Genomic DNA, 24,860 nt, shown 5'->3' on the forward strand with positions numbered 1-24,860 from the left:
TCCAGGGTGTACCCCGCCTTTCACCCGTAGTCAGCTGGGATAGGCTCCAGCTTGCCTGCGACCCTGCAGAACAGGATAAAGCGGCTAGAGATAATGAGATGAGATGATGAGATGAATTTCTGTTTCATCAATTCCTGAGCACTTTGGTTTTTTTCTCATCTCATTATCTCTGCTTTATCCTCGAGCCCCATGGCCGGCGAGGGCCTTTCTGTGCGGAGTTTGAATGTTCTCCCCGTGTCCGCGTGGGTTTCCTCCGGGTGCTCCGGTTTCCCCCACAGTCCAAAGACATGCAGGTTAGGTTAACTGGTGACTCTAAATTGGCCGTAGGTGTGAATGTGAGTGTGAATGGTTGTCTGTGTCTATGTGTCAGCCCTGTGATGACCTGGCGACTTGTCCAGGGTGTACCCCGCCTTTCGCCTGTAGTCAGCTGGGATAGGCTCCAGCTTGCCTGCAACCCTGTAGAACAGGATAAAGCGGCTAGAGATAATGAGATGAGATGAGATGAGATATTATATTATATTATATTATAATGTGGTGCTTGGAAATGATTTGACTCCGGATGTAGTGCATATAGTTTGGGAAGCCGGGTCCAGGTCTGATTCCTCATCTGTTGTTCTTCCAAAATCTTCCTTCCTCAACCAAACGGTACAAGAAGCGGCTCTGATCCTGAGGCAGACGGTCAGCCGTCGCGTCCCATCAGAAAGCGGAGTGAGTGTTCACACACCAATCACTACTACAGCACGGCTCACGCGCGCGCTGGGGTTTGGTTGGCGCGCGCTGAGCGACAACAAAACCTCCCACTTCCCTCAGTCACCGGAGTTCCGGACGGAGTTTAGTCGAGGCGCCGAGCCCCGAACCGGGCTAATTATGGTCGAAACAACTGGACTTTCCTTCACAAACTCGGCTCAAGCCGCAGAACCGGACTCTGTAACGTCGACTTTTTGAGACGAGCTGTCCTTCTAAAAGGCTATTTCTTTTTAGTCAGGCAAAGCAGCGAGCCGGCTAACACGCTAATAAGGCGCTGTTAGCTCGAAGCTAACTCCGTCTGAAAAGGGAAGTGAAGTGAAGTGAAGTGAAGTGAGGAGGCGTTTTCTCTAACTTGGCTAACGTTAGCTCGCCTAGCACAGCAACCACACACCCACTCGAGTGTTGTGAAAACTAATCCTGGCTAAGCTGAGGAGGATTTTTATTCAGCAAGAACTGAACCTTTGTGTTAGCTACCGGTAACATTATTCCGTCAGTGTTGTATTGCTACCTCAGAGAGCGTCCTAATTAGCGTAACGAGTTACGTTAAAAGCGTAGCCGATTGTTGTTGGTAGGATATTGAGGTTCTGGAGGAAGTGGAAGTCCATTACCATGGTGTTCAAGTGACTTCTTGGAGGATAAAAAAAAGGGGTGGAAATGAGTCGATAGATAGATAAATAGAGAGAAGGGTGAAGTGTTGGTTTTCGTTTGGAGAGGATTATTGGATTGATTGATAGAAGCGAGAAAGAATGAAGAAGTTTTCACGCATGCCGAAGTCAGAGAGCGGAGGACTGGGAGGTGGTTCGGGCTCTGGTTCCGGTAGCGGAGGCAGCAACTTCATCGGGAGAGTGTTCGCTATCGGGAGGTACCAGGTCACCGTGGACGAGCTCATTGCTGAAGGTACGCTGCTTTTTTTGTTTTAAATGTTTGTTTATTTTGCTTTGCATCAATATTTAATTAACTGTGAATACAGTTTCACCTCGAGCTCTTCAACCATCGTTTTTTTTTTCTTCTTCTTCTTCTCCTCCCCTTTTAAACATCCTCCTCGCTTTAGCCTGAGGTGTGTAACGGTGACTGGTTTCCTGAACTCCACCTGACAGCTCTTTATTTTGGGTTTATTTTTGATCTTAATCCTTTTTGACAGCTCTTCCTTTCTTGACAGCTGTCAGTTTAATCATGTGCCTCACTTGATTTTTCTTTTTTTCTTTAACCCTGTAGACTCTTATTAAAGTGCATATTCTGGACCAATTTCGTGGTTTTGTTTTGTTTTTTTAAATATAAAAGAATGTCCCTTTACACACACATCCAGAAGGGTAATTTTGCACAAGGCCATCTGTCTACAGCAGAAAAAAATAAAATAACAAAACATGTCTGGAAGGGGGCGGCACGGTGGTGTAGTGGTTAGCGCTGTCGCCTCACAGCAAGAAGGTCCTGGGTTCGAGCCCCGGGGCCGGCGAGGGCCTTTCTGTGCGGAGTTTGCATGTTCTCCCCGTGTCCGCGTGGGTTTCCTCCGGGTGCTCCGGTTTCCCCCACAGTCCAAAGACATGCAGGTTAGGTTAACTGGTGACTCTAAATTGACCATAGGTGTGAATGTGAGTGTGAATGGTTGTCTGTGTCTATGTGTCAGCCCTGTGATGACCTGGCGACTTGTCCAGGGTGTACCCCGCCTTTCGCCCGTAGTCAGCTGGGATAGGCTCCAGCTTGCCTGCGACCCTGTAGAAGGATAAAGCGGCTAGAGATAATGAGATGAGATGAGATGTCTGGAAGGGTGGCACGGTGGTGTAGCGGTTAGCGCTGTCGCCTCACAGCAAGAAGGTCCGGGTTCGAGCCCCGTGGCCGGCGAGGGCCTTTCTGTGCAGAGTTTGCATGTTCTCCCCGTGTCTGCATGGGTTTCCTCCGGGTGCTCCGGTTTCCCCCACAGTCCAAAGACGTCCAGGTTAGGTTAACTGGTGACTCTAAATTGACCGTAGGTGTGAATGTGAGTGTGAATGGTTGTCTGTTGCCTTTTTTCCACCAAAGCAGTTTCAGGGCTGGTTCGGGGCCAGTGCTTAGTTTGGAACTGGGTTTTCTGTTTCCACTGACGACGAACTGGCTCTGGGGCCAGAAAAACCAGTTCCAGGCTGGCACCAACTCTTTGCTGGGCCAGAGGAAAGAACCGCTTACGTCAGCGGGGGGGTGGAGTTGTTAAGACCGACAACAATAGCAAGACCGCGAAAGGTCGCCATTTTTAAGCGACGATAAGCAGCAGCTGTACAAACGCAAAGTCATCCGTTATTATTGTTGTTGCTGCTGCTTCTTCTCCTTGTTGTTGTTGCTTCGATGTTCGCGCCAAGGTTTATGCAAACGCAGCGACTTAACTGACGTATACAGCGATGTAATGACGTGGCTCCCCTTAGCACCCCGAGCTATGGAAAAGCAAACTGGTTCTCAGCTGGCTCGCAAGTTGAACGAGTTGTGAACCAGCACTGGCCCCGAATCAGCCCTGGAGCTGATTTGGTGGAAAAGGGGTATTTGTCTGTGTCAACCCTGTGATGACCTGGTGACTTGTCCAGGGTGTACCCCGCCTTTCGCCCGTAGTCAGCTGGGATAGGCTCCAGCTTGCCTGCGACCCTGTAGAACAGGATAAAGCGGCTAGAGATAATGAGATGAACACGTCTGGAAAAATCGCAAGGGAGTCTGGAGCCAGATTCATGACATCTTTGGAAGCGCCAGCAGGCTGTGTGAGCTTTGCATGGTTTCAGTGCACAGCCTGTGTAGACCAAGCGCTCCCATTTCTCTCTCGTTGTCCGGTCTTTTGGGAAACGATGAGTATTAATCCCATCAAGATTGGTGCTGCTACACCCTCCTATGATACATCTGTTAACCATTTTAATAATTACATGATAATGTTGAAGAAATTTGCAGAAAACCACCAGGTCGTTTTCTCATAAACAAACCAGCGCTGACGTAGGATTCAGAGGGAGGCGTCCCACACGAGACGTCACGAAAATCAATGTTTGCTGGGAAATTCAAATGGCAAGTTTTTTTCAGAGGCGGACCAATTCGCCTCAAATGGCTTGACTTCGAATGAATTTCTCTGGTATTGCGCAAGGTAAAAAAAATTGCACAAAATGCAAAATGTGACAGATATTTGACCAAAGTTTAATATAAAATAGGAGAATTACATTGATCTTGCTCCTGAATTTACCCATGATATGCACTTTAACATCCAGGCATGTTTTCTATTCCATCCATCCATTATCTGTAGCCGCTTATCCTGTTCTACAGGGTCGCAGGCAAGCTGGAGCCTATCCCATGGGCGAGAGGCGGGGTACACCCTGGACAAGTCTCCAGATTATCGCAGGGCTGACACACAGAGACAACCAACCAACCAACCATTCACACCTACGGTCAATTTAGAGTCACCAGTTAACCTAACCTGCATGTCTTTTGACTGTTGGGGAAACCGGAGCACCTGGTGGAAACCCACGGGGAGAACATGCAAACTCCGCACAGAAAGGCCCTCGTCGGCCACGGGGCTCAAACCCGGACCTTCTTGCTGTGAGGCGACAGCGCTAACCACTACACCACCGTGCCGCCCGGAACAATTATAGATTTTACAAAAAGTTAAGAACGAAGTGGGGGACTTACCAATATCTAATGCTGATTCAGAAAACTTTCTCACTGAATATTCGCATCAGCTCAGATGTGTGATGTCCTGTCTTGACAACCATGCAATATTGTAAACCATATTCAAGGCTCATTTTCCATTGGGTACAGTGACGTAATACACATAGGATAAGCGATATGATGACAATATTGCATGCTGTCAGACCAAATGAATGAAACCTGCTAGAAGGGAATAGAACATGTTTTTACTCTACCGAAAAAGTTTCCTGTATGTATAATATTAATTATTCATTTACTAAATACTTGGAAACTACTATACACATGTGCGCACGCACACTCTGTAACTGAATAGCTTCTTTCTTCACCAAACCTTCATCTTGTAACCTTCACAGGAACGTTGCGTGCGTTTAGTTAGCCGGTACATGTTGGCTCTAGTGCTGTTGTATCTTTGGTGATGTTCCTAAATAGCACCCTAAAAATGTTTCTAGTATCAAACTACACACAGACTTATGATCAGAAAATGGCTCCATCATTAAAATATATGAAGAAACTTTTTTTTTTTATATGATATGAAGATCTGAGCTGTATTGCAGGGCTCAACATTAGCACTTGCCCGATGGCCCGGTGGTGTTTTTTACGTCTTTCGGGCCACTAAATTTGGCTAAACGGTGGCCCGGGCGGGCCAGTACGTTTTCGATACAAATTAACAAATTTTATTACTCATATTTTACCCAGAATTATGAAGAAATTGTTCGTAAAATGCGCCTTTTCGATACGAGGTCTGCCATCTTTGTTTTTGTCATCCTCCGCTCTGCCCCGCGGCAGGAGTGTGTCGTCTTCGTGCATCTTCGGAAATGTTCGGCTTCATTTTGAACTCGGCAGCCAATCAGAGCGTGCGACGTCACGCTGGGTTTACAACTCGCCAAATCGTAAAACAGCATTTCAACACACGCGCTTTAGCTTCAGATGGTGTAAAATCGTTCAGACTTTGTATATTAATATCAAAATTTCAGGATACACTGCTAAGAAATATGGCTACACGTGTATCAACTTTTAGTGATTCAAGAATGAAGTATAAATGTTGGTTGCTATGACTGAAATAGAAGAACAGATAAAATAATGTGGTAAATTAGATCTGATCCCATATATTATATTATTCAAATATCCAAAGATGATGAAATCTATCAAAATAGCCAAACTAGGTTTGCATTAGTTCATTACAACAAAAATAACTATTCTGACCCTCTCTGGTACAACCAGACCATGCTAAACCCAGTATCCCCCCAGTTGCTAGGGTATCTGCTGTTGCCATGGCAACGGTTTATGCAAATGAGCTGAATTTGCAAAAATTTACTATTAGTTCCCCCAAGGGCATATCCTGAAAATTTGGTGTTTATATCTTGTCTTATTAAAAAAACAAACAACATTTCACCCCTTTTTGGCTCACCTGAGCATACCTGTTACTTAGCTAATTAACAGGTAATTAGGGTTATAAATCACCCCCGAGCAGGTAAGGCTTTGCAAAAATCTCACTAGATTATTCCCCAAAGTCCACCCTTTCAGGAAATGTATGGTTTGTCAGTGATTCTCATGATATTTTATTAATTAAGAAATAAAACTTCTTCATGGGCAATAAAAATGCCCATTTAAATCCAGCATGATGAGGGCTAGTATGCCACCCTCACCTTTCATCAAGACTTGGGACTGGCCTGTGTGTGTCTTGTGGCTATTATATAAAGGTGTATGTGAAAAGTTCATTGTACCTCTATTTCTATTAGAATATCTACAGTGGTGAGAATTCAATATCTACAATGTTGAGAATATATGAGCCAAAGTTGAAACCATGACAAAAAAGGAAAATATGTCTACATCACACAGGGTGGGCTACAGGCAAAGCTTATTCTATAAACAAGTTAGTTGCATAGTGAGGCAAAACTTAGCTTATTCTAAAACTTGTACAAACAATTGTTAATGTAAAACAGTAATCAACAGCATGTGTTAAATGAACAGAGAACAAGAACAAAGGAAATTTTTAAATGTAACTAAGAAATTAATAGAACAAGAAATGCAAACAATAAAATATAAATGTGAACAAACAATAAAGATATAATAATGTTAGCAAAATATGAATAATCTTATTTTCATTAATTTCACCTTAAAATGCACCAGAATGCACGAATATGAATTGAAAAATCAAAATTTTCCAGGGGAGGGCCCCCGGACCCCCCTCTTTGTGCAAGCACCTGTGGTGCTTGCAGTGGCTGCCTGCGGCAGCTGTGGTTCGGGTACCGCGCACATTCGGGCCACCACGTTTTCCATTTGGGCCAGTAACTTTTCAATTCCACTGGGCCACCAGTGGTAAATGCTTAAAGGAACAGTCCACCGTACTTCCATAATGAAATATGCTCTTATCTGAATTGAGACGAGCTGCTCCGTACCTATCCGAGCTTTGCGCGACCTCCCAGTCAGTCAGACGCGCTGTCACTCCTGTTAGCAATGTAGCTAGGCTCAGTATGGCCAACGGTATTTTTGGGGGCTGTAGTTAGATGCGACCAAACTCTTCCGCGTTTTTCCTGTTTACATAGGTTTATATGACCAGTGATATGAAACAAGTTCAGTTACACAAATTGAAACGTGGCGATTTTCTATGCTATGAAAAGTCCGCACTATAATGATAGGCGTACTAACACCTTCGGCGCGCTTCGGCAGCGCATTGATACGGAGCTCAGATATCAATGCGCTGCCGAAGCGCGCCAAAGGTGTTAGTACGCCTGTCGTTATAGTGCGGACTTTCCATAGCATAGAAAATTGCTACGTTTCAATTTGTGTAACTGAACTTGTTTCATATCACTGGTCATATAAACCTATGTAAACAGGAAAAACGCGGAAGAGTTTGGTCGCATCTAACTACAGCCCCCAAAAAATACCGTTGGCCATGCTGAGCCTAGCTACATTGCTAACAGGAGTGACAGCGCGTCTGACTGCGTCTGACTGACTGGGAGGTCGCGCAAAGCTCGGATAGGTACGGAGCAGCTCGTCTCAATTCAGACAAGAGCATATTTCATTATGGAAGTACGGTGGACTGTTCCTTTAATATCTAGGCCTGTATTGTATATGGAAATTTCAATAAAAATTGTGTGGGGGGGAAGAAAAGATATTTGAAGTAGTATGAATTTTCACAAGTGGCGTGAGAGAGCTCAGATGTTCTTTGGTAGGATGTGTTGATGTAAATTACACCAGTACATTTGCATCATAAGGAAAAGTAAGAGAAAATGTATCCAAACAGCACCTGTGTTTTTTTTTTTTTTTTTTTTTTTTTTTGTTGGGGGGGGTTTAGAATGTATGATATGCCCAGATCAGGCAACATGATATTTTATCTTTCACAATGGTCAGATTAGTGCCATAAATTATTGCCGTACCTTGGTCAGGAGACTAGCAACACTACAAGTTTGGTCCCAACCCATCATCGTTCACATCCTTGTGTGTCCTCGGGGAGGAGGATCAAGAAATTATCGATCGTATCTACAGAAAGAATTTCAGGAAAAACATCACGGGAGTTGTCATACTAGGTGAGAAAATAAAATATAAAAAGTTTTCATCTGGATATTGTGACACGCACCACAAGGCCCTTTTGTCATATTTTGGCCTGACGCTCAAAATTTGTCGGCCATGCCAAATTTTGTCTGGCTGTATTCGTGTAGTCTGATCCCATTATTTAATTTAAGATGAGGTTTTACTGTAAACCTGTTTCCATCTTTGCATCGTGGCATTGAATGAATGAATTCTAGTCCAGATGTTCTACATTGCAAACATCCCACCAATCCAAGCCACCGTACTGATTAAAAATATTGAAATGGCATGAAAAGTTGAATATCCTCAAGTGTGAGCCTTGACCTTGGTCTTCCTAGTATGCGGCCATCCTGTTGTTGCAATCCTTACGCACATCCTTACACTTGGCCTTCATGACTCATGAAGTCAAACGTCCCACCATACACTCGTCAAATTCCCCTGTTTTAACAGCAAAGAGTGTGACATGGAGGTGTTTTCCTGTGAATCCTGAAATGAAACTAAAACAGAGACAATATGTTGTGAAATGGCTTTTTTTTTTTTTTTAACATAAGAATCGGAGGTGGGTAGAGTAGCCAAAAATTGTACTCAAGTAAGAGTATTGTTACTTTAGAATAATATTACTCAAGTAAAAGTAAAAAGTAGTCGTCCAATTAATTACTTGAGTAAGAGTAAAAAGTACCAAGTGAAAAAACTACTCAAGTACTGAGTAACTTCTTTGTTTATTGATCAGGATGTCATAACAGGCAGAGATTTCATATATATTTCACACACACAAACTGTGTGTGTGTAGTTCTGTGTATTAACAATAACAAAAAGAAGCTCAAGGCAGTCTGCACATAAACCATAACACTGTGTGCGCGTGCATCACTCCATGAAGTGACTGTTCAGCTTTAACAGCAGCTGGCTCTCAATTTTGCACTGTGAAGCTGTGACCTTTTAGCCGTGAACAGGTGAAAACAATAATAAATTAAAATATTAATTAATTAAATCTTTACAAAGTAACATAATAAAACAATGGGTAGAGGTTACAAAGAAAAAGGCAGTCAAGCTAGCAAGCGGTCAAGCTAACAAGCTAATGCCCTTCCTTTTGTGAACAAGCACTTGTAGACATAAAACAAATCTCACAGAAAAAAAACACCTAAAGTCTTCACAAATCCCTCTAATCCACAACAAATACTGTAGCTTGAAAAATGGAGATTTCACAAACGATATGTTACGCGTTTTGTTATTTAGTAAGTTTTCACCAGTCTTCCATTCCCAGTTTTTGACCAGAGCCGTGTACAACTGTAACGCTATTGAGGAGCTGACATTAGGTGAGCAACCTTATTTTCGTGAGCATTTTTTGGTTTCACATCAATAAAAAGTGATTTGTTAGGAAGATTTTTTTGTAGTTTTATTTCTTGGTTCTCTGGTGTGTGTGTTATCTTGCCGTCTGAGGCCGCAGTGCGTCAATGCATTTCCACAAAACAATGTATTTTACAGTTATTAATGATGTTACAACAGGGCTAACGTCTGCTTACGAAGACAGCCAAAAGCACATAGCCTACTTACTGCAATGTGTTTCCTCAAATTCGGCGTTGAGTTTTTATAAGCTGAAACGTCCACTGGTTTGGGGAGACATGTGACACCGCATAACATAACTATTATTTTTTGTTGTTTGGAGAGTGAACATGGTTTGTATGTGTGGCCAGGGGTGTGCCTCTTCGGCTTGATGAGAAACGCTGGCCATTGTCTCTGCCATTTTTCTTCTGCTTCCGTGCTCTTTTCCACCTGGACTGGTCTTGCTGCGGGAATTTTGTGTGCGGGCTCGTGTGGCGGCTTGGCTCTGTTTGGCGAAACGGAGTTAAACCATAGCTGCTACCACTATGGCTCTGGCTGCTACATTTTGTAGGGGACAGAGCCTACTTAAATTACTGGGTTTACTAATAACTCTGTGTAGCAACTGGGATATGTATGAGCTTATCAGAGTGGCAGTTACATGGGATGTGCGTGTGTATGTGTATCTTGGTGTATTGTGTCTGTTTTCCCACCCCACAATTTAGGGTAGTAGGCCAGTTTAAATCAATAAACCAAATGAGTTTATTTTAGAGCCCTATGCTCCACAATTATCGAATGAAACTATGAAATGAAATGTAGAATAAGATTGTAATAAAATAAAAAGCAATAATTAAGTTGTCACAGATAAGCCTTCAATGGCAGTTCAACATTTAAACATTTCTTAACCTTATTAACTCCGTAGTACCTTATTTCACTAAATCCCCAACTCAAAAGTTGTATACTCGCATTCAAAAGCCTAGCTGATGTCCTGGGAGCATCCTAATAGTAAGCTACTACACTGACTAAATGAACTTAACCAATATCAGTGAACCTTATTGGCAATTACAAAATAAGCAATATGAACTTATTTGGTGTATCTCTCAAAGACAAATAAACCTCAGCATATAAATGAAAGAAAACCTCCAAAATTACCGTACAAGATTATCATACACACATACAATTTCAGTCTTTAGTGTCACAGTGTCCGAGACTCCGAGTATTCGTAAACGTAAACAGTTCCTCCGATGGAAATAAACGTTCTGTAGTTCGGTGTCAACTTAATAAATCCAGTCGAGCCAAAGTTCGCTTGTTGGGCAACTTGTTGAATTGTCAAGGGTTCCTTAAACCAATGCTGTTTGGGTGAAGTCAGGTGGCAGGGAAATACTCACGGTGGAGGTGGAGAGAATGAGGAAACCAACTTTAAACCTTGTTCGAGACGAAGAAGCCAATGTTCGTGGACCCCAGCGCTGTCTTCTCGCAGGACTCGCCAGCTGTCACCATTCACAGTGCTCCAGAATTCGAACTTTGCAAAAGTCACTTGCTTATCAGCACAGTAAAACTTTTACTGCTTCACAGTTTACCGGCTGCCGGTGCTCGCCGCCATGTTCAACCAACCCTGCTTTGTTGCCCGCCTCCTCATTCTCCCTCCAGACCAGTCGTGCCCCCTGATTGGCGGAGGAGCGAGTCAATTATAGTCTCCCCCACAATTTGATCGGTGAGATGGTGTCATGTGACAGAGCCTCTGCTGGAAGTCTCGACAAAACATAAACAAACAGACCACGCATCGCACGGATCAATAAAAATAAAGTAGCGAGTAACGAGCAGAATATAGCCCAATGTAACCGAGTAAAAGTACCGCTTCTTCTTCACAAATATACTCAAGTAAAAAGTATGCTGCATTAAAACTACTCTTACAAGTACAATTCATCCAAAAAGTTACTCAAGTAAATGTAACGGAGTAAATGTAGCGTGTTACTACCCACCTCTGATAAGAATCCAATGAGATGACTTCAGAAATATTTAAAGCTTTGCACCCATTTCCTTGTAGTCATGTGTTTCAGCACTGAATGTGTTCTGGATATGACATTTCAAGTCAAAGGGACTTGCAAAGTGTCTCACTGCCTGTCCAAGCCTCATCATTAAGATGTTACGTGGCCTTTGGAGGCAAATGGAGATCAGTGAGATATTAAAGTTCATCTCGGGTGTAGTAGTTTATGCATACAGTGTGAATTTTAAAGACCTTTGTGCAGCTGTGTGATTCACAAAAAAATGATTTTAAAAACAACGTTAAATATGGACCATTTTGTGTGGAATTTAAAGTGATTACATTTTTCTTTGCTTGCAGCTGTATTTTTCCAGGATAAGGGTTATGTTTGTGTGGGCTTGCCCTTGCTTTACAGTATAAAAATGATTAACCACAGACTTATGATCTTCTACATATATCTTATTGGGAATATGAAGCTTTGTGTCAGATGTTCTTTCACTTAAGGACTGAGCATAGTCTGGATTTGTCTTATATTTCATGTAATGCAAGCAGCAGAGCTTTCCTTTCTGCTAAATGTCATTTTGTGTGTTTCCAGCTAAAGGGTCCCTACCCTCTGAAACTTGCTGACTGCACAGAATTGTGAAATGTCTCTGCCAGTGCAGAGTTTGAGCCACACAAACATCTGTGGAGTTGGACTGAGTCTAACAAGTTCCTTTTTCTCGATTCCTTCCTCCTTTGTTCACTCGGGGGACATTGGAGCCAAACAGCCTTCACAGCTGAATTTCTTTGTTCATGGCTGATTTAATATGGCAGAGAAAGTCTATTGTGTTAAATATTGATTTTTTTTTTTTTAAACAATAGATATATTTATTTGGCCAGTAAAGAAACAGTCAAAGGCCATGCTTGTCATAGAAATTCAGCATTGATTATTTATTTTTACATGACTTAAAAAAAAAAAAAGGTTTAACCACACTGGAAGACGAGAAATGCCTACACGAAGAAGCAAGATTACATCATTTATGCATTTCATACTGTTTCAGTGGTTTGACAGATCAATCAGCAAAGATAAACAAGTGACACAATTCTGAAGAGAGGCAGGACAAATTCATTCATTTCTTAGGTTCTGAAAGATCCCATGTTTGGTTGGCCAGAAACTTAAATAGCCAAGCTAAAAGGTTGTACCTGAAGTAATGTAATTTATTCTATCCACAGTCACTGGATATGAGCAATCATGCGCTCTGATTACTCATATACCATGAGTAGAGAAACACAAAATGGTGGAGCGCATCAAGTCAGATATCACTTTATCAAGTATTTAAAAGAAACATAAATTAGCTAAAAGAATGTAGCCTCCTCCCCAATAGCTCTTGTTTCACACTCCAGCCCCATTGGTGGTGGCAATGAACCTTTTAAGTTGGTTTACCAACCGCCAAAAAAAAAAAAACCCTAAAGAAGAAGAAAATTGCAGAGCGTGCTACTGAACCAACTGAGGGTGAAATAAAAACACTACTTGTAAACACCCCCCCCCCCCCCCCCCCAAAAAAAAAAATACTAAATAAGCAACAAAATATGGAATGAAAGTATCTGATGGTAAGAACGTATTTTTTTTTTTTTAACCCCAAGAATTATGATAGCATTTTTCACAAATTGCTGTTGTCATTCTGCTGCTTTTGTTTACATTCTAAGTGGAAATCATTTTGTCGGATGTCTTGTGTAAAGTTTTATTTATCGAATTTGCTAAAAATAAAAATCCTCTGTTTCTTAAAATCCAGTGAATGTGGATAGAATAAAAGTTATTCCACTCAATCTTGTCATACATGGCTTATAGCCAACTCAGTGCTACGTGCCTTGTTGGCGATCAGCTCATGTACGACTCAAATTCGTGGAATAACTGTTAAACATACCGGGGGGTCGACCGATTTATCAGAGCCGATATTCAGGATTTTTCTGATAATCAGAATTGGCAGTTGGACTTGTTTCCATGATGATAAAAGGGTGTGGTGGGGTGTTTGTGTGTGGGGTGTGTTGTTTTTTGGAGATCTCGTGTATGCTCATATCTAACACAACCTCAGTACAAAACCCAGTGTCCTCCAAGCAATTATTGAATTGCTTGAACTCTGGATGAAGCATCGAGCACAACCTACCAACACTCCTGTAGTCTGTCTGTTGCTCCTTTTCCACCAAAGCAGTCCCAGGGCTGGTTCGGGGCCAGTGCTTAGTTTGGAACCGGGTTTTCTGTTTCCACTGACAAAGAACTGGCTCTGGGGCCAGAAAAACCGGTTCCAGGCTAGCACCAACTCTCTGCTGGGCCAGAGGAAAGAACCGCTTACGTCAGCGGGGGGGCGGAGTTGTTAAGACCAACAACAATAAGAAGACCGCGAAAGATCGCCATTTTTAAGCGATGAGAAGCAGCAGCTGTACAAACGCGAAGTCCTTTATTAGTGATGCAGTGCAGAGCACTGTTATTGTTGTTGCTGCTGCTGCTTCTTCCGTGTTGTTTTTGCTTCGATATTCGCACCAAGGTTTATGCAAACATAGTGACGTAACTGACGTATACAGCAACGTAATGACGTGGCTTCCCTTAGCACCGCGAGCTATGGAAAAGCAAACTGGTTCTCAGCTGGCTCACAAGTTGAACGAGTTGTGCACCAGCACTGGCCCCGAACCAGCCCTGGAACTGATTTGGTGGAAAAGGGGTATGTGTCCCATCCACAGCACTGTTTGACTGACTGGTAGAAATGTGGCCCGTGTGCCAAGTAAATCCAATCAAACATGCTTTTCAGTGTTTGTGAGGAACGTGGGAATGAAGCAGCGTCTTCACTGGCTTCCACAGTGAGAGGAAAAGGGAGAACGTGTCAAAATTGAATAAAATGGTTGGAAAAAAGCACAATGCACTCTGATATAACTTCGCTGTCTTACTCTTGCGTGCGCACACCTTCATGACTGTTGTTAATCAACTTTACGCATAGTTTTTGTTCAGAGTAATTTTTAAAAATGTTCCTTTAATGCAAGTTGTAAGAATTGAATTATTGTATATTTTCAGGAAAAAACATCAAATTTATGGTAAATCAACATCGGGGACAAATATTGGTTATCAGTGTCCTTGATTACTAATAATCAGTCCAGGGGAAAAATGTATCAGTCATCCCCTAATATATAGCATGAAAGTTGGCTAATTAAGTGCATTGCTATAGACCAAGCATATCAAACTAGTATATTAAAGCGCAGCATGCTAGTACCCTTGATGACAAATTGTTGGCCAGTATTTTGGCTCTGAGCTGTGCTGGTTTCTCTTCACATCGCATATAAAATATCAATTGTGGCTGACCTAGGGTCTTTTTTTAATTCAGCGTTTGAATTGACTGCATGCAGGAGATACGGTATGAGACGGCTTTGTCCTGGAACTTTTTCGTCCTTGTTTCAAATACTCTGATGTATGTGCACGCTTATTCATCTGGCAGATGATCAAAGTCCTTCCCATGCGATGTGGCGCATAGGGCAGCGCCGATCTCCGTTTCCGTAGCCCTCGGCCTCTCACCTATTACATAGCTAGGGTTACAATGGGGGGCTAGTCCTCTGGTAACCGCGAGAGTTTGACTCCCCACTCGCATCTGTATTGCAGCGTGCCTTGCCAGACGGCAGTAGGTACCGTTTTTATCATGGTCTTTGGTATGACCTGACCGTGAGTAGAACTCGCGATCTCTCAATCGAAAGGTGGACACGTTAACCACTAGGCCAACTCACAGTTCTGGCAGAAGATGCCTCGGATGATGTATGTCATGCAGCTGGTGGTTGGATTCAGAATAAGTTGTGTACTCTCTAATTACAGCATCGAGGTGCATTACAAAGTCAGTTGGGTGTAGCGTTTTTCTCTTTCAGGTTGTTGGACGCCGGTGACCATTACGTGAGCAGCCGACCGAACCAGTAACCACGAATAATAAAGCTAAAAGTTTGTACACAGCATGTCCCAGGTGTTCGGGCGAGTGATTTTATCCAGTTACGATTTATCCAGTTACAATTTATCCAGGCAGTCAGGGCTTTGCAAGCACAGAGTTCAGTCACATGGCATGGAATACAGAGGACTTCATTTTGTACACATGAATGTAGTGTTTATATTGTACACGACACTAGTCATTTGGAAAACAGGAGCCAATACAACACTAGAGTCAAGTTTGCTGGATATGTTGCACCTAGAACATGTGACCTGTGTGTGAGTTTTTTTAATTATTAGTGTGGACATGGCCTTAGTGATGTATATTGTGGGTGTGTCTTTTGAAAAAAAAAAGCAGTCTACCAAGTGATGAAGACTTTCAGCTGTTTGATCAGTTGTTAAATTTTTGATAGTGGTGTAATTGTAGTGACATCGTTGTTTCCGATCATGGACTTGTCAAAGCTTGTGTAACTTGTGAAAGCCTCATTCATTATTCTTGACTCTAATGCTGTCCGACATGTTTATGACGTTCCATATAAACCAGTTACCTCCCAGACAGTGTTTTGATAACTTTTTTCTGGTTAGTGTAGTTGTTTAGTATGAATGAGCAGCTTGGTACTGTGGCCCTGTCAAAGCTGCGATCTACATTATCTGCACGCCACACTGGAGATGAATGGCAGGATTGTGTGTGCTTTTGTCTTGTTCTAGCAGCCTATAAAAGAATGCTGGTACCATGCAGCACGCTGTGCCATGATTGAGATCACTTCTTTTGTGTTTGCCCACTGAACCTCACTGTTTTTGCTTCTCTTATGACCATCGTGCCATATTTTGTTATTTTAAACTTGGGTTGAAATGTTATGATATAAAACATCGATATAATAAGACAGTATCAGGATTTTTGGTACGTCACGGTATCTGCTTACAAGTGCACATTCACAAAAAAAGCAGGAAAGAAAAAACATTTATAGCATCTCAGTTCTGATTGATCAGAAGTTATTGATTTTTGTTTCTAATTTTATGGGCAGCGTCGTGGTTAGCACTGTTGCCTCACAGCAAGAAGGTTCTGGGTTTGCGGCCGGCAGGGGGCCTTTTTGTGTGGAGTTTGCATGTTCTCGTGTCAGCATGGGTTTCCTCCGGGTGCTCCGGTTCCCCCACAGTTCAAAGACGTGCAGTTAGGTTAACGTGGGGTGGCCTTGAGCGAGGTACCGAACCCCTGACTGTTCCCCGGGTGCTGTAGTATGGCTGCCCGCTGCTCTGGGTGTGTGTTTTCACTGCTTCAGATGGGTTAAATGCAGAGGATGAATCTCACTGTGCTTGAAGTGTGCATGTGACAGAGGTTTCTTGTAATTTTGCTGGCTGTAATTCAATTCACAGGTTTACGTATATTAACGCTCTCTAATGTCATAGTGTCTATAGCCTAGGTCACAACTGGACGTGCGATTTTTGGCGTTTCCCAAATTGCTGCGTTTTTTTTTTTTTTTCGTGGAGAAAGATGCACGTTGGCCGTAAGTTTGTCTTGCAACCTGAAAAAAACGTAAGCGCCCGTAGAGTTTGTTTGACATGACAAAGAACCTCTGCGGCCGGTCTGCGGCCAGTCTACGGCTCGAAAATCAGCACGTCACACGCGCGCTCTCCATGCGTTTCATGCGCACCCTCCGTGTGTTTCTTGCGTTTTTTGCACGTAGACCGGCCGTAGGAGCACGTACGGCCGGTTGTGACCGAGGCTTATAGTAACAGCTCATTCACTGGGAGCTGTATAGTGGACGCTGTACAGGGTTTTTTCTAGAAAAATTTAGTATGAGGGCACTCACCATGGCGAGGGAGCGAAGCGGGGGGGGGATGGTGCCGGTTGTCCCCCCCTGCCATGCAAAGCCTTTGAAAAATGCTCCAATGGGACATTCTGAGGCTATCTGAGAGGGAAATTGTAACAAATTGTCTGTCAACATTGAGAAGGAAAGAAGTAATCTTCTTCTGCCCCGGACAGTCTTTGGCTTTCTTCCGCTTCGTGCCGCGGGATGACATCTTTAAATGCCCAAGTGTCAACAAAAACAACTCGCGAACTACTTCTGTCAAAAGCTCCCGCGCCGGTGGGTGAAAGGTCATTCAGTCCCGAGAAATCTCGCTCTACAAGTCAGCTGACCTTGTATGTAACCCATGTCAAATCTCGCGAGAGCAGCCGCAACAAGTAAACAACATAGCGCCTCAGTCTGGAAAATGCCAATTCGGATTGTTTTTGCACCGTCTGGCGGTGTATCTACTATGATTGGAATATTTTTGGAGCAATTATAACGTATTTGATGATCAGACACATTGTCACGTAGTGTTGCTGGGATGTTTTCACGGAGTCGGTAAGGGGGCGCATGCCGAGAGTAAGAGGGCGCAGCGCCCCTGTTCCCCCGTTTAGACGAAAGCCTGCTGTACATAATCCCAAGTTTTTGTGACTGTCCGAGTTAAAGCCGTTTTACACCATCGGAGAGTCTTTAGGACAGATGACTGTGCTTTGTGGTGTCACTTTAGCATGAGAAGATAGAGTTTTTGTCTCAAGTTAGAAACGATGGCTTATGGTGGTTAAAATGATGTTAACGAGAACAGAGAGCAGATGTTTCCCAACATTAAAATGTGTGTACGAAGTAGAAAGTTGTAATCATAGGCAAATTGGTGTAGTATAAAAGGAATGAAACACTTTGGGATGTGCAGTTTTTGGAAAGTAATCAGTTTCAGGTTAGTAGTAATCAGTTTCAGGTTAGTAGTAACAACCTTCGACTTTCACCACACCACCCTGTTGTTGATCCTATAACGGCACACCCTAGTGTGGTTTGTTCCTTTCATAATGAAGACTGACTACGCCTCGGTTTTAATGAAGTAATATATTTAAAGAAGATACACAGAACCATGGCCTCACTTTTTGTTTATAAATGCCTTGAGACCTCAAGAATGGCACAGGAATAGTTTTAAGCGTTAACAATAAAATCTCATAGTAATTTTTATGACTCAAACGATTCATATAGGTAGCGGTCTGAGTGAATGACCTTGACGTGTGACATCACTGCAGGAAGTCTATCGGTCTCATCGCCATTTCCTCTACACTAAAACACAGAGCTGACTGCAACTTTGATCTTCCATTTTGAGCTAATTTAACGCCATGACACGTAGATGTGTTGCTAGCGGGTGCAGCAACTCGACAGAAGGTGGATTTACGTTGCATTCATGGCCCAAGAATGTTCAAACTGCAAAGATTTGGATGCGTTTTGCGAGAAGTTCACAGGCACATTGGGCGCCTACGAAGTGGTCTCTCCTCTGCTCTGCACATTTTACTGAAGACTCGTACGAGACCTCTGATCTGTTGAGGAGTGTTGGCAGTAAGCCCGTATTGAAAGAGGGTGCAGTATCAACAATTAAAGGAAAGGCTTTTTTTTTAATTTACTTATTTTTTTTTTAATAAAAGGAAAGTAAGTTCAGTTGCACCAGTTCTCCTGGAGTGTGAGCCAAGGGTTGTTGCTAAAACCCAGGATGGAACGGGATGGGACAGGACATATTATCGCTTGGGCACTGACCTCCCTGTGGTTGTTGCTAAAACCGGTGACATCCCGTCCCAGGTTTTTAGTAATTGCCTGAGCCGAGCAGTAATGGCGGAGTACTCCATATGGAGAATGAGTGGAGCAGCCGTCTGATTTCTCCGCTGGATATGCTTGCCTCAGCAGCAATATCTCGCCCATACTGTACGTGGAAGAAGTGAATGAACGGAGATTACTAGGAGATGGAGATACTATCCACTCAGAAATGTATTTAAAAATAAAGGTTCTGTGTATCTCCTTTAACAGAACTGTTTTGTAGCCATGGGAGCAGTAAGCAGTGCAGTAACAGTGCGAGATGGTAAATAAGGTGCAGCACTGGTTGCAGATAACGCTGCTAATGACGATATTGACGTGCTCCTATTAGACACTGTGTAGGCTTAGCTACTAATCTGGTATCGGTTATCCACCTGTCAGGATTTATGTAACATTTTCATAAGTAATGTTTCTCTGTTTATTAATTTGCACTAGGAGTGCTGGCACAGATTGCTACTCCCACTCAGGATCTTTCTACTTTCCTCCTCCTCTTCTACGAACGTTTTTAGGACGTTATTTGTCCCTCGGTTTTCAACCAATCATCACCAAATTTCACATGAAAAATACCTCTGGGATGAATTACGTTGCTGTGACTTTTGGTCGTGAGCCAGATCACTGATCAGGAATGATCCATGGAAAAACGGAATATTTCTATTTTTATTTTTTTTTAAATAAATTTAATCCCCCGCCCAAACGAAGTTTGGGTGGGGGATATAGAAATGGGTTCCGTCCGTCCAGTCACGTTTTCGTTTCCGGGCCATATCTTTAAAACTACTGAAGATATCTTCATGAAATTTTGTGTACATATCAAGCCACATGTGAACTGGTGCCTTTTGCTATTTTGGATTTTTGGAAAAAAAAAAAAAAGGATTTTTCAAATTGTTTACACAAATAGATTTTGACTTAGTTTCTGAGAGCAATGTTCGTTTCCAGAGCATATATCCAAAACTATTCATGATATGGTTTTGAAACTTGGTATACATGTTAACAAGGTGATGTAGATATGCCTTTTCATACTAAGAAATTAGAGAAATTGTAATTTTTCATGTTTCCATGGAAACAATTTCAGACTTGGTGTCTCAGGTTAGTCTTAGGGGTAGGTTTTGTTTCCGGAGCAGAACTTGAAAACTGAGTGGTATGGTCTTGAAAGTTGGTATACGTAGTGTATATGTGCCTTTTGATACTAAGAAATGTGAGAAATTTTGAATTTTTAGCTCACCTGGACCAAAGGTCCGGTGGGTTTATGCCATGGGCTGCTGAGGTCCGTGTAAAGAAGCAGGGTTGGTTTCCTGCAGCAGAACTTGAAAAATGTGACGATATCTTGAAACTTGGTGTATATAGGGTGGGGGATATGGATGACTTTTTGTTCAGGGTGGCAGGGCACAACTTTTCCTTGACCTTCAATTGACAGGTCAGCTAGCACAAATTACTGTGACTTTAGTCACGGTCTCTGTCTAGTTGTGGTTACAACAAAAAGTTCTGTCGCCTTCATACCATCCCATGTGCACTCTGATTGGTGCGTCTCTCTATCAGTGTCATAAAATATGCAGCCCTGTGTATCATAATACATCAGCAGTGCAAGTATTAAGTTGTATGTTTAAGGATGTGCTACACTTTTTTTTTTTTTTTTTATTCAAAATGTTCAGATGAACACACTTTCTGTTCCTCACTAGTTATTCAATAGTCCTGAGATCCAGTTTTGTTGCTTTGTTTAAAAACTCTTTGTATATGGTCACACCTCTGTTCTGAGCAAATGACTTCAACTTCGGGAGTGTTTGTGAAGTGTGGGTTAGCTGTCTGTGTGTGGACGTGATCGTTTGCTTTCACACAGACGGTTTTTGTGTTAAAGGGTAATGAAGCATTTCAAACTTTGTTTTTGTAATTCCAGCTTCATTTATGAGCTTAGCAGGGATCATGACATCAGGTTTATATCCATCTGTAAACAAATCTTCAGAAATGTACAGTACCAGTCAAAAGTTTGGAAACCCCTTCAGATTCGATGTTTTTTCTTTATTTTAATTAACTGACACTTCGTGTCTTAAAGTAACGACTGACTGTTATTTCTCTTTACTTAGCTGAGTGGTTCTTGACATAATATGGATTACTACAGTTGCTGAAAAGGGCTATTTACTGTATTTTTATTATTTACTCTTTACTGGTTCATGGTGTCAAATGCATTAAGAAGGCAAGAAATTCCATTTTTGACCAGACACACCTGTTAATTGAGAAGCATTCCAGGTGACTACCTCATGAAGCTGGTTCAGATAATGCCAATAGTGTGCAAAGCTGTTATCAAGGTAAATAGTGACGACTTTGAAGAATCTAAAAGGTGAAACGTGTTGTTTTTTTAACACTTTTTTTTGTTTACCATATAATTCCATATGCTACAGTATTTCATAGTTTTGATGAGTTCAGTATTGTTCTACAATGTAGGAAAAAAAACCGAACATCGAATTTGAAGGTGTTTCCAAACTTTTGACTGGTACTGTATGCTTTTGCAATGATGGCTTTGCTTCTGTTCATTGTGGTCTAAACTTTTTTTTTAAATAAAGTATCCTTATCTTAAAGCTGTAATGAGGCGTTGTGGTCCAAGTGTTTGTATAGCTGTTGTATGCAGTTCTCAACTGTTTTTCTTTTCCAAGAGATTATGCAATGACTGGGAGAGGCCTAATTATCTGAGTGTGTGGTTTGGGGATGTGCACAAGCACAATACTGGTGGTGTCCTAAAACAAACATGTTTGTCTCCAATGTCAGGCAGGGGGGCCATTTTTGGTCAGTTGTAAGTTTGGCAGCATTATTCAGCTGACCTTGAGTTTTCCCCTTCTCGATAACTGTGTGAAGAAAAGGAGAGGTGCATCACACTGTTTTTTTATATCCTGCTTCAAGTGTGTGTGTGAGAGAGGTAGCTTTCGGAGATTTTATAATCAACATCTCGTACTGCAGTTTTATGGACCCGAAGCATCTGGTTGTAGTGTAAGCCCTGTTTGCACACCTTGTGTGCATTACATACACAGGCATGTGTGAGAGAGGGGAGAGTAGAGTGGAACATGTGATGCCAGCTTTCAATGATCTATAAAGTACTGTAATCAGTTTTTGAGATGGTGCATGGGCTCACATACTCTCGTGATTGAGAGAGGAAAGAGTACGCCACCCCTCCCACCCACAGAGCACAGCCAGTGTTGCTGTCTTGGACTCCAGGGCACAGCTAAACTTGCGATCTCTGGACGATAAGGGTGAACACCCCCTTTTTTTTTTTTAAATTCTTGAGATGATTAAAAAATATAATACAGCTTACTAACATCAGATAATAACTGTAAGCCAGAGCTTAATTATTATATTTATATCATAGTACTGTTACTTTCTCAGTGTATTCGACTTCAGCATGGAGCTTTCCGCACTTATTAGCTCATCTGGCCGGCAGGCGATGAGTTTTATGCCATCATGTGTTGTCTGTCCGGCGTCGTCCACATTTCACGAAAATCGCTTCTTCTCTCTCAATTCGTTACCCCTTTTTTAAAAAAAATTATTTTTGGCAGGAAGGTAGGGCTGCCTAGGCTGCAAATAGCTTCTACCCAAATTTGCATCATTGCAATTAATAATGAAGATATGGAGTAATTAAGCTCTAACAAGCTGTTTCCACACACATGGCTTCTTCTCCCTCAATTCTTCACCGATTTTTGATTCTATCTGGCATGAAGGTAGGGGTATCCAGGGTGCATCTAACTTCTACCCAGATTTGCTTAATTACAATTATTAATGAAGTTATGGACTAATTAAGCCTTAAAGTGCATATCCTGGACCAATTTCGTGTTTTTTTTTTTTTTTTTTTTAATATGAAAGTATGTCCCTTTACACACTCATCCAGAAGGGTAATTTTGCACAAGGCCATCTGTCTACAGCAGAAAAAAATAAAACGCGTCTGGAAAAATCCCAAGGGAGTCTGGAGCCAGATTCGTGACATTACCTGCGGAAGCGCCAGCAGGCTGCGAGAGCTTGCACGGTTTCAGTGCACAGCCTGTGTAGACCAAGTTTAGCAGCTAGAGATTTTGCATTGAAATATGGAATTGTTCAGCCCTGTGATGACCTGGCGACTTGTCCAGGGTGTACCCCGCCTTTCGCCCGTAGTCAGCTTGGATAGGCTCCAGCTTGCCTGCGACCCAGTAGAACAGGATAAAGCGGCTAGAGATGATGAGATGAGATATGGAATTGTCACCTGAGCGGAATGTTACTTCACCTTTGGATGAAGAATATAATGAGATGTCGGAATTATTTCTTACCCTGGCAACAGTCAGTACAATTCAATTCAGGTTTATTTGTCATATGCGTATTAGTACAGAGTACCACAGCAATGAAAACAATGTGCCTTGGCACTCTCTCCACACCGTTCAATAAATACAAGAAAGACTATAAATAACATTAAAAAACATCCAAGTACAATAAACCTAGTAACTAAGCTCAGTTCTCAGTCCTCCTTTCAGTTGAACTATCATTCATTAGCCTAATTACTTGGGGGTAAAAACTATCCCTGAAACTTTGGGATACTCTGCAAACGCCTCCCTGATGGGAGGTGGTAGAAGAAATTGTGTGCGGGATGACTAGAATCCCGCATAATACTTGGTGCCTTCTTAGTACTGCGTTTCCAGTATATATTTTGGAGCTGTTCAAGTGGAGCCCAAATAATTCTAGAGGCAGTTTTGACCACCCTTGCTAGAAGATTAAGATCATGTGAAGTAGCCCTGCCAAACCACACTACGATGTTACCGGTCAATATACTCTCAATAGTACAGCCATAAAAGTTCTGTAGAATGTTGAGGGACATACCATATTTCTTGAGACACCTCAGGAAATAAAGTCTCTGCTGTGCCTTCTTAATGACACAGCTGATATGTGAGGACCATAAGAGGGAGTCTGAAATGTGGATGCCTAAGAACTTAAAGGTGTTGACAATTTCATCTGGAAAGTTGTTAATATAGACAGGTGTATGTATGGGTTTGTTTCTTCTGAAATTTATAATGACCTCCTTAGTTTTCCCCACATTGAGAGACAGGTTATTTCTGTGGCATCACATGACTAGGTTACTCGCCTCATCCCTCTAGGCAGTTTCATTATTGCTGTTAATAAGTCCTACCACAGTCGTATCGTCTGCAAATTTCACAATACTGTTAGTGGGATATTTTGCAATACAGTCATAAGTGTACAGACTATAGTGGACTAAGACCGCAGCCTTGAGGTGCTCCGATCTTTAGCACTATAGGGGCTGAGTATGTAGTGCCAACTCTAACTGTCTGGGGGCGGCCTGTTAGGAAATCCTGTATCCACCTGCAGATGGAGCTGCAGAGGCCCAGGTCTAAAAGCTTGGGTATTAGAAGAGAAGGTCTGATGGTATTGAAGGCACTGCTATAGTCAACAAATAATATCCTGGCATACGGTACGTATCCCTGCCCTCTAGGTGTCGGATCACAGTACGTAAGGCAAAGGATACAGCATCATCCACCGCTCTATTTGATCTACAACCCCGATTCCAAAAAAGTTGGGGCAAAGTACAAATTGTAAATAAAAACGGAATGCAATAATTTACAAATCTCAAAAACTGATATTGTATTCACAATAGAACATAGACAACATATCAAATGTCGAAAGTGAGGCATTTTGAAATTTCATGCCAAATATTGGCTCATTTGAAATTTCATGACAGCAACACATCTCAAAAAAAGTTGGGACAGGGGCAATAAGAGGCTGGAAAAGTTAAAGGCACAGAAAAGGAACAGCTGGAGGACCAAATTGCAACTCATTAGGTCAATTGGCAATAGGTCATTAACATGACTGGGTATAAAAAGAGCATCTTGGAGTGGAAGCGGCTCTCAGAAGTAAAGATGGGAAGAGGATCACCAATCCCCCTAATTCTGCGCCGACAAATAGTGGAGCAATATCAGAAAGGAGTTCGACAGTGTAAAATTGCAAAGAGTTTGAACATATCATCATCTACAGTGCATAATATCATCAAAAGATTCAGAGAATCTGGAAGAATCTCTGTGCGTAAGGGTCAAGGCCGGAAAACCATACTGAGTGCCCGTGATCTTCGGGCCCTTAGACGTCA

General features: G+C 42.3%; 1 protein-coding gene across 6 annotated transcripts in view; it reads left to right on the forward strand.

Annotated features, from left to right (window-relative positions):
- The first annotated feature begins 800 nt into the window (after positions 1–800).
- bmp2k (BMP2 inducible kinase) overlaps positions 801–24,860 on the forward strand; it is a 108,436-nt gene continuing 84,376 nt past the window's right edge. For all 6 annotated transcript variants that reach the window (XM_060907240.1, XM_060907241.1, XM_060907242.1 and 3 more), the window contains exon 1: positions 801–1,644. In XM_060907240.1, the coding sequence (XP_060763223.1) occupies positions 1,494–1,644 (151 nt within the window). In that variant the 5' untranslated portion in view covers positions 801–1,493. The remainder of the gene's footprint in view (positions 1,645–24,860) is intronic.

This window comes from Neoarius graeffei, chromosome 24 (genome assembly GCF_027579695.1).
Source record: "Neoarius graeffei isolate fNeoGra1 chromosome 24, fNeoGra1.pri, whole genome shotgun sequence".
Taxonomy (NCBI): Eukaryota; Metazoa; Chordata; class Actinopteri; order Siluriformes; family Ariidae; genus Neoarius; species Neoarius graeffei.